The sequence below is a fragment of the Dermochelys coriacea genome, chromosome 20, assembly GCF_009764565.3.
Source record: "Dermochelys coriacea isolate rDerCor1 chromosome 20, rDerCor1.pri.v4, whole genome shotgun sequence".
Lineage (NCBI taxonomy): Eukaryota > Metazoa > Chordata > Testudines > Dermochelyidae > Dermochelys > Dermochelys coriacea.
The window spans coordinates 4,102,077-4,116,954 of record NC_050087.2 but is presented as its reverse complement, the minus strand read 5'-3'; the positions used below and the strand labels follow the sequence as shown (position 1 = coordinate 4,116,954).

At 42.0% G+C, this 14,878-nt stretch overlaps 1 protein-coding gene and 2 long non-coding RNA genes across 5 annotated transcripts; 1 reads left to right on the top strand and 2 right to left on the bottom strand.

Annotated features, from left to right (window-relative positions):
- Positions 1-24: 24 nt before the first annotated feature.
- Positions 25-6,723, bottom strand: HIGD1C (HIG1 hypoxia inducible domain family member 1C). Of its 3 annotated transcripts, none has more exons than XM_043506604.1 (5): positions 6,704-6,723; positions 4,321-4,390; positions 3,932-4,034; positions 2,672-2,806; positions 25-2,224 (listed from the first exon to the last, which is right to left on the bottom strand). In XM_043506604.1, exons 3-5 carry the CDS (start codon positions 4,023-4,025, stop codon positions 2,160-2,162), a joined length of 294 nt encoding a protein of 97 aa, XP_043362539.1. In that variant the 5' UTR covers positions 4,026-4,034; positions 4,321-4,390; positions 6,704-6,723; the 3' UTR covers positions 25-2,159. The 3 variants fall into 3 exon arrangements, with proteins under 3 accessions (XP_043362539.1, XP_043362540.1, XP_038234126.1); XM_043506605.1 differs by lacking the exon at positions 6,704-6,723 and adding an exon at positions 5,649-5,777 and having other exon boundaries at positions 4,122-4,390; XM_038378198.2 differs by lacking the exon at positions 6,704-6,723 and adding an exon at positions 5,649-5,777.
- A 1,188-nt stretch (positions 6,724-7,911) lies between these two features.
- Positions 7,912-8,864, bottom strand: LOC122458348. Its single transcript, XR_006278354.1, has 2 exons — positions 8,502-8,864; positions 7,912-8,327 (listed from the first exon to the last, which is right to left on the bottom strand). It is a non-coding gene; the product is annotated as an uncharacterized LOC122458348 (long non-coding RNA).
- A 691-nt stretch (positions 8,865-9,555) lies between these two features.
- On the top strand, positions 9,556-14,666 carry LOC122458346. Its single transcript, XR_006278352.1, has 3 exons — positions 9,556-11,155; positions 11,689-11,789; positions 13,974-14,666. It is a non-coding gene; the product is annotated as an uncharacterized LOC122458346 (long non-coding RNA).
- The last annotated feature ends 212 nt before the right edge of the window (positions 14,667-14,878 follow it).

The following is a 14,878-nucleotide window of genomic DNA, read 5'->3' as shown; positions in this document are numbered from 1 at the left end:
CATGATATTCTGGGTGGGAAAGTATTTTGTTTTTAAAAGGATAAATCTTTTGCAGTTGTGCTAAGAACCCTGAGGCAGGAATTGCCTTCACATGGAAGATGCCCTGAATTATATTTTTATATATGTCTATGTAGGCTCAGTTCTGAGGCATCTTATTTCTGTTTTTTAATTAAATCTCTTACCAATGAAGCATTTCTATCCCTGTGTATTTGGCACTAATTTATTAAATATATTGATTATACTTTGACTTGTGATGAACATGATGGAATTCCAGACTATCAAATAAATGTGTCAAATTCACTTTAGCTTTTTCTGTTCAGGCTTCATTTGCTTAAGAAATAATGCTGATATTCTTCAGATCAGATTACCCAGAAAGTTAATAACTTTCACTGGCTGTTTTCTGTACAAGAACAGACTGTACAGTATGAACTGCAAAAACTTGTAGCTATTACATGCGAGGGAAGTAAAATGCCCCCAGTATGAGTACTGAATGCAATACACCAGAGGATATTCTCTGGCTTCAAACTGTAGAGAGACCCTAAAGTTTGGATTGAAGTATAGCATGGGCAATGGTGTCCAAGTTTCCACCAGTTAATGTGGAAACACATGCTGTAAATGTTTTTGCAAAATGAGTCTTATTCGGATACTCTCTCTCTCACACTAAAGTTTTGTCTACACTACTACTTTTGTCAGTAAAACTTTTGTAGGTCAGAAGTGTGTAGAAGAAAAACCACCCACCCCTTACCAACATCAGTTTCACTGGCAAAAGTGCTGGTGTGGACAGCACTATGTCAACAGGAGAGCCTCTCCTGCCAACATAGCTAATGCTGCTCATTGTGGATGGTTTAATTATGCCAGCAGAAGAGCTCTCTCCTGCTGGCAAAGCACAGCTACCCAGGAGACCTTACCGCTTGTACAGCAATGCCGCTGTAAGGCCTGAAGTGTAAACATAGCCTAAGTCTGTTGCAGGTGGTACTTGTTTTTGTTTTGAGTAAATCCCATTACAATATTACCTTCGCCAATGTGAATTAGGCATCTAGCAAGTTGGCCTAGTGTCATTTAGATACTGGGCTTCTGCTTGCTGCTGTAGCTACATACAAGGGCCACTAAGGATCTTGGTTTAAAGCTGAGGAATAGTCCCTCCTCAGCTGATTCTCTCTATAGGCAGCCTGCCTCTAGCCTTGGTCTCTACCCCAGTTGGTGCTAGCTGTAATTTGTTGCCATCTTTCCTTGTCAGGCAAGTCTCAGCTGTACAGTAACTGAACCAGGAGTCCCTCTAATGTGTTATCTCTGGGGAGTTCTTAAATAGCTGCCAGAGCTTTTGTTTGCAAACACTTGCTTTAGTTGGAAGGAAGAGGCTAGTTATCTCGTTACTTGTATCATGTTAATCACTGCTGTGGTTTAGAGAGCATCTCTGTTAAACAGAGTATGTCCGGCAGGTGAAGGTCTCAATAGCAATGACATGAAATATGCAACAGGCCAAAGAGCATTGACCCAGTATTTCATGGTGAGCACCTGTTCAAAATCTACTTATTGTAACTGTAACTGTTGGCTTCAGCAAGTTGAAACGAGTATTTTATTGTAACCAAGTGGGTTACGCTATATATAAAGATTTAATAAATAAAATAGCATAAACAAACAGCAGCTGACAAAATATATTCGTACAAAACATTTAGACAACCAGCTGTGGTACACGACATTCGACTATTCAGGGCTTCTGTTAGCTGTCTACTGCCAACCCCAAAGAACAATCTTGTAATGCTCTCTTACCATACTGTAGCCCTCTTTCCTAACTAGGCTGCATGGGAGGAGTACTGCAACATTCTGAGCTTGATGTAGGTAGATGGCTGCCTCTGCCCTAGATAACTGTTCTCCTCCTTGCACAGTACTCTAGCTGGCTGGGAATGCTGAAAAATTGGTACTGACTGTGCTGTCGGTCATGATGAGTCTATTGCCTCTAGCATCATAGACATGGATATTGTGAGTTTAGGTATTGATCCCAACAGTTGGCTTTAACATAGAGCAGCCATTCAATGACAGAGCTAACAGAAGTCCTGGTGGTGATTACTTAAAATTCTTACAAGGTTTACATATAGAAATTCTAAATAAATAATTCTGAACATATGCTTTCCTCTCCTGCTTGGTCCTATGGAGTTGGTTCACTTTTTGGCCCCATTCTTGAACTGAGGTTTAACGTAATCCTTATACATAGAGAAGAGAACACCTAACAAAAGAGAGCAGATACTGTTATCTATTGGTGTTTTTCATATGAAAGATAGTTCAGCAATTACTCTTCATGCAAATAGTTTTGCTTCTTATTTAATTGTAATGTCTGCAAACTAGCACAGGTAAAATTATTTAGCAGTAAAAATGTCTTCTGTAAATATCCTAAAAAAATAAGTGGTGCAAAGAGGTAACAGCTGGACATTAAATGGTCCAATACATCCCAGTTTGAATAGCTATATCATTAATCATGAGCTATATTGATTTACAGAAGATATAGCTGTTAGCTTTGAAATGGGAGAATTCTTGCTGAAAAAAGAGGTAAGAAGCAGCCTATGAGTAGGCTCTTTATAATATAGGCAGAAGACTAACCCATCTGCCCCCCAGAAAGAGGTTCAGCTACGGCAAAGGTATCTTAAAAAGGTCTCTGCACAAATCAGTATCTTACCTATTGTTATTGCTCCTACGACAAAGCCTTGTGCTGCAACTCTCATGTGAATGAGATGGACTGACATTTTCTGATCTCCTCTGTGTTTTAGCTTGTAGAGACCATAGCTCACAACAGCAACAAAGCCTGCCATCCCTATGCATTCAGAAGGAGGGGGAAGTTCAATAAATTTGTACAACCAGAAAATGTAACTTTGGCTTAAAGAATGTCAGATATTCTAAGTACTACATTCCTTAAGCTAAAATCTACCAAATAGTGCATAGGGTGAGGAATCAGCATATTAAGGTTTGCAGAATCTGCCCCTTCTGACTTAAAAAAGCAGTGTTTACCAAATGCTAAATTAGACATGCTGTTTGAACAAAGCATCCAACTTTCTGCTTTCCAAAGCATCAGTTAGAGGTTTAATTTTAACTCTATCTTCTTTGCTTTTGAAGTGAAGTCAGGGCCTATAAATCACTTTCAATTACTTTTATTATTTGGTATATAAATTGAACAACAATTATTCTTTTATCTTTCAATTAATCACCCCCACAATCTGCAAAAAAGCAAGCTGTGTCCTCGCAACCTGCTAAATTGACAACAGTGTATACAGATTAGCCTGTGTTCATTTAGTCTGGTACATACAAATCACTTTATGGTTTAGAAGAGCTTCTGTTCTGACAGTCCTGCTGTTGCTGCTAAATGTTAGGGAAGCCTAATGAAGTTTGATGGATGAAACATTGCCAGGCTTCTCCTTGCCTTTCCAGGTCTGCACAGTTCCTGAAAACCTAGTATTCTGGATGTGATTCATCTCACTTAGTTTATTGGTTTTTAAAGGAAGGTCTGATTCACTGGTGTGAGAATATGGAAACCTGTAAAGCTCTGTTTCTGAGGGAAGAACCCCCCTGTAGAAGGTACTATAGGAAGCTGCACAATTACACCTTTTAAAAAAAACACCTTTTAAATGAAGGTTATAACAGGCTTCCATCAGACTACTGATAAAGTAACAGCCACCTTTGCAACAGATCTATACTCCAGTCTGGCCATCCTATTAGGATAGAGTAATGCTGTACGATAGGTGACAGTGGAAGGAGAAAAACCTTTTCACACCATCAGTTTTGCTGTTCCATGTTTAAATAGTGTAAATTTTAGCTATTTCTGAAAAAAAACATTAATCTCCATTGCTAACTGAAGAGATTATTTCTGAGGAAAAACAGGCCAGAATTATTACAATAAAACCCTGTCCACAGCACTCTGTGTGTACAGAAAGATTCAACTCACCTACAGGAACAAATGGAGAATCTCTGGCTTTCCGTGTCAGTTTAGATACTTGACTATTCTCTTCCTCCGCAGACCAGTGATCATCAGAAGACATTTCTCACGTCTAAAAACAAAATGGGGCTGACTATTCAAATCCAGAGATTCTTTCCTTCTCCGTTCTCCAGTGTTTATTTGCTAAGGCACCTCTTACTTACGAGACTCCCAGGTGTCAGAGCAGCTAACTTGCAAACTGATCCTGGTCATACGTAAGCAGATTCCCTTTTTCTAGTTGTCATTCATTTAATGCAATATCATCTGCTGCTTAATTTCATTTTAGAGGCCCTCTGGTTCCCTGTTAAGGGTTTTATTTTGGCATTACAATTGGGCTGCGTGAAGTTTGTCACTTATACCTGCTCAGTTCTCCAAAGGATAATTCAGCAGGACCTGCTCGCAAATGAAGCTTCCCCTTTGTAGATGTATCTGTGGAATAAACAGATACTTCATTTAAAAAAAAAAAATTGGATGTTCTACAGATCCATCGTCCCTTACCTGGAGAAGAAGAAATGGGCAAATATAGTACCTAGCTGTAAAAAGGGGAATAAGGACAACCCAGGGACTTATAGACCAGTCAGCTCATATTATGTATCTGGAAAAATAATGCAGCAAACAATCAATCAATTTATAAGCAACTAGAAGAAAATAAGGTATCAGTCAACATGGATTTGTCAAGAACAAATTGTATCAAAACCAACTTAATATCCTTCTTTGACAGGGTAACAAGTCATGGAGAAGGAGTAGATGATATCTTGACTTTAGTAAGGTTTTTGATACTGTCGCTTGACCTTCTGATAAAAGAAACTAGAGAAATATAGCCTTGACAAACCTAGGTAGGTGCACAACTGGTTGGAAAAATCGTACTCAGGGAATAGTTATCAATGTTTTCACGGCCAAGCTGGAAGGGCATATCAAGTGGGGTCCCATAGAGATCTGTCCCAGGTCCAGTTCTATTCTGTATCTTCATAAATGATATTAATAATGAGATAGAAAGTACACTGATAAAGTTTGTGGACAATACCAAGGTGGGAGAGGTTGCAAGCACTTTGGAGGGCATGATTAGAATTCAAAATTATATTGACAAAATAGAGAAATGGTCTGAAATAAACAGGATGAAATTCAATAGGCATAACGGCACAGTACCCCTGTTAGGAAGCAATAATCAGTTGCACAAATACAAAATGGGAAATGACTGTCTAGGAAGGAGTAGGGCAGAAAAGGATGAATGATTATAGTGGATCACAAACTAAATAAGTCAACAATGTAATACTGTTGCCAAAAACAAAACATTGTAAGCAGTACACAAGAAGTAATTCTTCCACTCCATTCCAACAGGGATAAGGCCTCAACTGCAGTATTCTGTCCAGTTCTGAGCACCACAGTTTGGGAAAGATGTGGAGAAAGCCCATAGGAGAGCAACAAAAAATATTAAAGATCTAGAAAACATGACCTATAAGACTGAAAAAATTGGATTGGTTTTGAAAAGAGAAGATGGGGGAGGGGAGGGAATGATAATTTTCAAGTAGGTGAAAGGTTGTTACGAAAAGGAGGGTGATAAATTGTTCTCATTATCCATTTAGGCCAGGACAAGAAGGAACGGTCTTAAATTGAGCAAGGGAGATTTAGTTTAAGCATTAGGAAAGCTTCCTAACTGTCAGGGTAGTTAAGCACTGGAACAAATTACCTAGGGAGGTTAGATTTCAAGAACAGGTTAGGCAAATGCTTGTCAGGGATGGTCCACACAATACTTAGTCCTATCTTAGTGCAGGGGCCTGAACCAGATGACTTATTGAGGCCTTCCTACAGCTCCCCATTACCCTCCCCCATTGCCCTCCCCCCCTACAGCCACCCAGTATTCTCCCCCTCCCCACACTGCTCCTTCCCCTATAGCCCCTACCCCGTATAGCCCCCCAGCATCCTCCTCCTCCCCCATTGATGTCCCCCTTTACAGCCCCCCAGTACCCTCCCCCATTGCCCTTACTGCCCACCAGTACCATCCCCTCCCTCTATGACCCCTATAGCCCCCCCCAGTATCTCCCCCTCCCCCATTGCTCTGTCCCCCTTTATAGCCCCCCTTGTACCCTCCCCCTCCCTCCATTCCTCTGCCCCCTTTACAGCCCCCCCCTTGTTCTTTCCCCTCCCCCCCCGTGACCACCCTACACGCCCCCGCCCCGCTTCGGCCCTTCCCCTGGCCCCGCCCACCAGCCGCACGAGCGTGACTCAACCGCCCGCCTTGGCTTACGTCACACGAGGGCAGCCAATGGCCAGCGAGGGGGGGGAGGGGGCGGCGGCCGCGGCTGGCGCCGCCTCGGGGTGGGCGGAAACGGCGGGAAAGGCCGAGTCGCGCCCTCGCGTAGGCCCCGCCTCAGCTCCGCCCTCCCGGGGCGGCGGGTGCCCCCACCCTTAGGCTAGTAATTGGGCGGGTAACGAAGCTGCCCCAGTCAGGTGCCTCCCCTACCCCGGGCAGCTCGTCACGGGGCAGGGCTGCGCTGGCCAGGCCCCCCCCCCCCCCCGAGAGCTAGAATGGGAGCCCCCATCCCCCGCCCTGTAAATAGGCCTGGCCCGCTGCGACCTCCCACAGACAGCAGCAGCTCCTGTAGTTGGGGTGACCAAACAGCAAATGTGAAAAATCAGGACGGGGGTGGGGCGGCAATAGGCGCCTACATAAGAAAAAGCCCCCAAAATTGGGACTGTCCCTATAAAATCGGGACATCTGGTCACCCTACATGTAGTCCTTACCTTAATTTCTGGACCAATTTCTCCCCCAGCCCATCACTAGGTTTTTTTATGTCACAAAAACCAGCGCCTGTTATCGAAGATATTTGTAGGCCCTCCCTCCCATGACGGTAGGAGCCGACAGGTTTCAGAGGAGCGGCCGTGTTAGTCTGTATTCGCAAAAAGAACAGGAGGACTTGTGGCACCTTAGAGACTAACACACTTATTTGAGCGTAAGCTTTCGTGAGAAGTGAGCTGTAGCTCGCGAAAGCTTATGCTCAAATACATTTGTAGGAGCTGAGCATCTCACTGTCCTGAATGCATTTAAGCTCACAACGGCCCTAGGATGTAGAAAAGTGCTGATTTCACAGGTGGGAAACCGAGGCACGGAAAGACTGGAGCAGCTTGCTCGAGGTAACGCAGGAAGTCTGCCAGGGTAGGGAACTGAAAATAAGCCTCCCAAGTCCTCTGCTTGTGCCCTAACCACTGGGCTGCTCTCCCTTCCCACCCTTAATCGCTTCCACCTGGCTCAGCTGTTTCCTTGCCTGCACTGAGAGCCGGGCTTGTATTGAGCTAGTGCCCTGTATCCATGCTCACCACTGGTGCCTGCAATTTTCTTTTGTGGGCCCTGTGGGAAGAAGGTAAGGAAGCAGGCACTTTTGTGGCTCCCATGGCATCCCTGAGATTGGCTGAAAGGCTGTAAATATGCCAGCGTGCAAGTGACTGGAGCATCCTTCCATCAGGCAGAAAACATCTGTGTATGGTGCCTGGAAAAGGTACATGATTTTCAAAAATGGATATGGGTTTTTTTAAGGGGGGGGGAACGACAGTTTGTGGGGAAGAAGAATAAAAATAACAGGAGGAAGGGAGTGTTTGAGCTGATTGCAGCTCTGTTGTATGGGTCAGGCTGCAAAAGATGCGGGGCTTTTTTGTTTGACCAAAGAAACCATTTCATGTGATGGGAACCTTTAAGGAGAGGGACACAGCCCCCAAAATAACACAGCAGGGAGCTTGAAATGAGCTTTGTTGTACACCAGGGGTTCTCAAACTCCAGCAACGTAGGCTACCTGCTAATAGTGAGGACATCTCCCCTCTCAGCACCATCCCATTTGCAGTCAGGTATCAGCCCTGTGCAACTACTATAATAGCTTATGTGGAAAAGTAAAATGAGGAAAGTACCGAGGTAGAGTTAATATCTTTAATGCAATGCATGTTCGGTTTTTAACAAAACAAAACCAATCACACCTCAGTTTTTGCTCTACGCTTCTCCCTTTCTCTCACCTCGGTACCTGGCATATGATTTTCTGTCATCAGGTCCCTTTCTTCTCCATTCCTCTGCACCAGCTGCCTGATTCCCTTCTGCTTTGAACATTCCTTCCCCTATGGAGGTTTCTGGTCCCATTAGCAACTCCTAGTTCCTCTCCTGATGGTGGCTGGTGACTCCCCTTTCATCTCATCCTCCTATGTAGCAGCCTCTCCTAATAGAGATGGCTAGGCTGGCTCCTCCTCCTTGTTTAAGCTGCTTTTATAGGCATTCAGACAATGGGAAATGAGGAAAAGCCAGCACCCTGTGACTTTCCAGCTCTCCACAGACTACCAGCATGGACATATACTGCATTTTACTTAACTTCAGTTTCACCATCATGTTCTGTAATAAACAGTAAAAAGAAAAGGAGTACTTGTGGCACCTTAGAGACCACGAAGTCTCGAGACCTGTAGCTCACAAAAGCTTATGCTCAAATAAATTCATTAGTCTCTAAGGTGCCACAAGTACTCCTTTTCTTTTTGCGAATACGGACTAACACGGCTGCTACTCTGAAACCTGTAATAAACAGTGTGATGTAAACATTAGGGTAGGAGTGTGTGGGGTAGAAATAAATTTGGTTATGACTGAGAGATCAAGCCTGTCTGGCTTAAATGTAGCTTTAGCCCATTCTTCACTGTCACCGATGATCCAAATTGTTGTTGAGGATAAATTTGGGTGATATTATGCCTGGTTTTACTGTTAGTGCACCTCCAGCAGGACACACATCAGTCACTAAAGAAAGCCCGTTCACAGTGCTGCTCCAGCTGGTACTTAAATGTCTGAATGATGTATTTAAAATGTTAACATGAACAAGATGACAGCAGTACAAGGAACATTCTACTGGTAGTGATGACCGGATAATTAGCAATAACTCAGCAACCCAGAAGCAAAAAAACAACCACCCCCGAATTTATTTTATTTAAAAGGCCTGAAAATGTTATCACTCCATATATATATATATATACACAGAGAGAGAGATACAATAATTAAATATTATTGAAGAACATTCACTGAACCAGGAAAGATGATTTTGTCTGACACCTTTGGGAGTTCTCAGATTTAAGTACCACTCTAGATATATCCAAACACAGCAGCTGAAAGCACAGAAGTTATCCATATTTTACAAAGATAAACGTTTTGCAGAAAGGAAGATGCCCAGGAGGGGGAGCAGTTGACAAAGAATAGAGAGAAGAACATGCATAGAAGATGGTTTCAGAGTAGCAGCCGTGTTAGTCTGTATTCGCAAAAAGAAAAGGAGTACTTGTGGCACCTTAGAGACTAACAAATTTATTAGAGCATAAGCTTTCGTGAGCTACAGGTCACTTCATCGGATGCATTTGGTGGAAAAAACAGAGGGGAGATTGATATACGCACACAGAAAACATGAAACAATGGGTTTATCATACACACTGTAAGGAGAGTGATCACTTAAGATAAGCCATCACCAGCAGCGGGGGGGAAGGAGGAAAACCTTTCATGGTGACAAGCAAGGTAGGCTATTTCCAGCAGTTAACAAGAATATCTGAGGAACAGTGGGGGGTGGGGTAGGGGGGAGAAATGACATGGGGAAATAGTTTTACTTTGTGTAATGACTCATCCATTCCCAGTCTCTATTCAAGCCTAAGAAGAGAATCATAGAAGAGAATCAATCCTCACCTATGATTAATGAAATATTTATTCTCTGCCTATGAACCATATGCTCGCACAGCTTCATCCTCAGAAAGCAGAGGAATTTGGTAGTGCAGATGCTAAGAGGAGCTCTCACTATTATTATGACTTCCTAGAAAGTATTTCTGGCATAACTAAACACCTGCTGCTGTACCACTTCATGCTGTAATTTTGTCTGCTCTTACAAACACTATCTTCCTCAAGGATAATGCTGCAGGAAGTGGGACTGGTGATTCAGTAGGTGTCAGTCTTCCCTCTGAGTGAGTACTGACCCAATGTCTCACCATGATGTTAGGGGACAATGCACTGCTGGATATGCTGTTTTGGGTATGATATACACCCAAGATCCTGGCCATTTGTTGTCATTAAAGATGATATGGCACATTTTTTTTTACAGGAGCAGGTATGTGAACCCCGATGTCTTGTCTAAATTCCAGTGCAGCTAATTAAGAACATAAGAACTGCCATACTGGGTTAGACCAAAGATCCATATAGCCCAGTATCCTGTCTTCCGACAATAGCCAATGACGGGTGCTTCAGAGGGAATGAACAGAACAGGTAATCATCAAGTGATCCATCCCCTGCCGCCCATTCCCAGCTTCTGGCAAAGAGGCTAGGGACATAATCCCTTCCCATACTGACTAATAATTACATTCTGCCTGCCTAAATTTCTCTTGCAGTTTAGAGTAATGCCATTAGAATCCGACCCATAGGTATTTCACCCAATGGTACATTGGTGAATGATATAAGAAACTGCACCAGCCACACGGTCACATAAATTTCCTTTAATTCATGGCATTTTGTGCTCTTATGCCAATGGATTTGTACTGCAAATATCTGAACCACGAGGGGAATCAGTTGCTGGATGCCAAATATTTGAACCATGTGGGTGGGGTTTAGAGGGATGTGTTGTTTTCCATCAGAACTAAATATGGTCTCACAGCGGAAACTACATTGTGCCCCTAGAAGTACTGACCCTGTGATCACTGCTGAAGTTTCTGTTGAGTTTGAAGACATGAAAATATAAGTAGTAATAATTTTAGAGAAAAATATCTGAAATCTGCCAGTCAGGTTAGAGGTGGCTAGGTGGTAGAGTGGAAATTATTTGAATACCCCTTTTAAAAGATTTTACAGCAGGTGCCCAGCAGGTGGCATCATCTCCTCAAACAGACTATAAAAAAATGGAATGTCAATCTGCTCTATTTACCCAAGTGCTGCTTTGTCGGTGGTATTTTATGTAATTCCCCTCGTGTTCTAATAAACTGGTTAATGAGAAGAGAAAAGTAATGGCTTTGGATCTTTAGGTTGTTATCCAGAGAATGAGTAGCAAAGGGTTACTGAAGCAAGCAATACATGATTAAAATACAAGTGTTAAAAAAAAAAAAAATCTCAGAGCAATCTAATTTCTTAAACTCCATGTGTTGATCCAAAAGAAAATATGTAATCGTTTTGTAATAGCTGGGACTGACACCTGCCAGAAGCCACAACACACATCTGAACAGGTAAGGCACAGATTCCATAACCAACCCCCAAGGCTCTAGGGAATGAAATAGAAATACAGTAGTTCCAGATAGCTGGCATGGCCCCTCCTGGACTTTTATCCCTGTTACACCACCACCAGATTGATGTGCTGGATTTGGCAGCCTCTCTGCAAGGGAGGCCCAGAATGGGAAGGGTAGAGATGTTACATATAAGGGGGAGAGGGGGCTCAGAAAGCTTTGTTAAATGCTGACTCTGCCTAATCTGCATCAGACCATACCAAATACAGTGTAATTGTAGCTGTGTCAGTACCTCACCCTCCTTGTCTCTCTCATACCTAATACAACACAGTCAAGCCAAAACTTCTTTGAGCGCTAAGATAAACAACAACAAGAAACTCAAGAAGGATAAAGAGGAGGAGAGGAGAAAGGTTTGAGAAACCTTTTTGTCCTACTTAGCTACATACCGAGGCTTTATTAGGCAATTGGACTAATATCTAAAACAGGTACGTAAATCTGAATGAGACAGAATTCCAAAAAGGATAACTTTATTTCAGTTTCAGTAACACCCAGGAACCACAACCAAGATTGGGACCCCCAGTGCTAAGTGTTTTATCAACACATGAGGTCAGGATCCCCATCCCAAAAAGCTAACAATGTAAGAAAACTAGCAAAATATGAAGGGGGAGAGGGATACAGTCAAATCGTTGTAAAATGGTTTATCTGATTTGATTTTGACAGCCAGTCGCTGTGATGGTGGTGGGGTTTTTTCTTTCTAAGATACTGTTAAGGTGTGGAAGGGCCAAAATTTCCCACATCTGTTGTTTTTGTCTCTCAACAATCTATTCTAATCAAGTTCTTATAGGGTCCCAATTATTACCATTGTATGAGAGTGCCTGTGTACAGTATGCATTTAATTATTTTATTCAAAATAAGTACTGAAGTACTTATTTAAAAATACAGTGCCAGCATTCCAGCACAAAAAGCAGTCCCCAAATTAAAAAGATGCATATCCCAGCACTCCTGAGTTACCGTATAGCAACGAACCAATGTGTGCAGCCCAACACTCAAGCAACCCTACAACAGCAAACCAGTTTGTGCAACTCGAATGCTTATAAGCTATCATGAAGTAACAAATCACTGTGCTTATGCAGCTGAAAGAAGCTTTTGTGAGGAAGGGTTTCAGTTTCAAATTTGCAGGTGGTGTTATAAATGAGGAACATTTATTTAAAAATTATGAATAGTAATATGACCGTGCCCTTTTACGTATGGCCGTGTCAACTGTACAGCTGCACATATTTCCTCTAAACTAGTGCATGCGCACACAAAAAGACTGGTTGAATGAAAAATAAGTTCAGCATTTCAAAAATGCCTACTAATGAAGGGGGACAGGAGGAAAATGCCTAATCCTTTAGAGAAAATGTAAAACACTGAATCCCAGTTTGCTAGTCTGTTTTTAAAAAAGTGTATATGCAATGCTGATGAAACTCAAGCCAGATCATATTCACATGCTAGTTCCCCAGAACAGTGTAACAAGTATAGCTTCATCGGATTTTACATTAAAATATGAAAATGTGGAAGTTGGGTTGCTATTTTTATGAGAAATTTTTAATTGTATGCCCTTATTTGACAGGATAAACACAGCTGCTGAAAAATAATGTAATTGCATACTGCTTCACTGACATGTACTGATAAAGGCAAAGCAAAATCAACTGCCACTTGCACACTGCCAAACCCTGTCATTGCTATGCACAGCTCCACTCAGGTCAGCCATAAGCCCTTCCTTCCCAGAATAAACAAGTCTCTTCACACTCACATTCCTGCCCACTTGTGCACATGCACAAATACACAGGCACACACACCATTGTCTCTACCACAGACACACTCCATTCCTGCCACATGCACCACACTTACGTGCCTTCCCTCACACATAGCAACACAATAATTTCCCCTGCATACACATATGCACTACTTCTCCCATGCACAGAACACACTCACCACCATTTCCTTCCACTCAGAGATTTGCAGCACTCTCCCCCTGTAGACCCACATGCTCTCACTGCCCTCCTCTGCTGTTACCACATCCCTCATAAGTTCACATCACTTGCTATTAGTTCAGTCGATACTGATGTGACTAGTCCTTCCCTGAGAAGCAATCTACACCCTACCCTATGAACCTTAGTCTGTTCTATTCGACTTTAAATTTATCTTCTAACATCCCCAGATTTACCAAGATTTATCAACAGATTCCAAGGCACTGCAGTAAATTACTGTATTTGTTGGGACTGCCATATTTTTTTCTAGTGTAACTCATCTGATTTAGTGGAATTACACCAGAGAAGAATTTGGTCCAAGGTGTCCTAGCATAAGATTCATCACAGGTAATTTTTAAATCCAACAACAGTATATTAGTTTGGGTCAGTCCTGACCTTGCTGTTGTGTTGTTTGTAGTGCCTGTATTACCCAGTATTCTTTCTATTGATGCTACACTTGTGAATCAAGGCTACTTACCCCTCCCACGCCCACCACACTACTACGGTGGGGGCTGACACCTCTAAAATTTACAAGATACCATGTTCACAACTGACAGCAACTCTGGCATGCTGGTGGAGATGGTGGTTGCCTAGGAACAGCAAAATATTTGGTGACTTTCTTTCAGAGAATTGTAAGCGGATGGACCCCTTCAGTGTGCATATGGAAAACAAACAAAAATAACCAAACTGTTCATAGCTTTCCAAAGAAGTAGTTCTAGGAGTAAAGGTGGAATTGGAAAGTTTAAATGGGTTTAAAATGCGCTTGATCAGAATCTCCCATCCCTAATTAAAATTTTGGTATTTTCCAGAAGATGTCTTTGCACACTTGCAAATGACTTCTATCTGTTTGAGTGAACAAGTAATCCATCAAAGCAGTCTTGATGCGACTCTATCATAGAACTGCCCCTTTCAGCGACAGAGCGATGAGTGCACATGATTGTGCTTTTTCCCAATCCACAGGAAGTTTCGCTTTGTAAGAGCAGGATATTCTCTATGGTAAATACTTGCAGCATGTAGCATTGTGTATATAATCTTCCTGACAGCATTGATGCTGTTACAATATAGAGAGTCCACATTCAGCCCAGTAAGCAGGTGTAATTTCAGTGAAGTCAATAGAGTTTTCCTGCTCCAGGACTGAACTTGGCCCAGAATTTTTATGTCTGCTACCTGGATGATGATGTAACAAAGAACAAAAGAGGAAATACTTGTGGGAGGAAAGGGTTTATATTCCATGTTTTTAGAGTGTTATGAACTTCTATATATGTGGAAGGATTTTAGCTATTTGAAAAGTCCTGTTTCTCTCTGTCCCTTTTCAGCTTGCTGATTCCCCCCCCCCAAGTAATACAATGTTCTGTGAAGCCCAGCTGCTTCATTATTAGCGTCACACATTGTGAAGTGTTGCATAAAATAATTCATTGTCTCAAGCATCTTGCTGGTTTTAATTCAGTACAGTTACAAATGATATACATTCACCTTATATTTATATATACAGAGTAGTTTCAACTAGGGCTGGTCAAGCGATTAAAAAAAATAATCGTGCAATTAATCGCACTGTTAAACAATAATAGAATACCATTTATTTAAATTTTTTGATGTTTTCTACATTTTCAAATATATTGATTTCAATTACAACACAGAATACAAAGTGTACAGTGCTCACTTTATATTTATTTTTATTACAAATATTTGCACTGTAAAAAACAAAAGAAATAGT

Bases quoted from the DNA above. Each gene is read 5' to 3' on its own strand.
- HIGD1C (XM_043506604.1), bottom strand. From the start codon at position 4,025: ATGTCTTCTGATGATCACTGGTCTGCGGAGGAAGAGAATAGTCAAGTA. The intron at 2,807-3,931 runs GTGAGTTGAATC...CTGAATGCATAG, and splicing joins TTCTCCATTTGTTCCTGTAG to GGATGGCAGGCTTTGTTGCT. The intron at 2,225-2,671 runs GTAAGATACTGA...CTCTTTTGTTAG, and splicing joins CGTAGGAGCAATAACAATAG to GTGTTCTCTTCTCTATGTAT.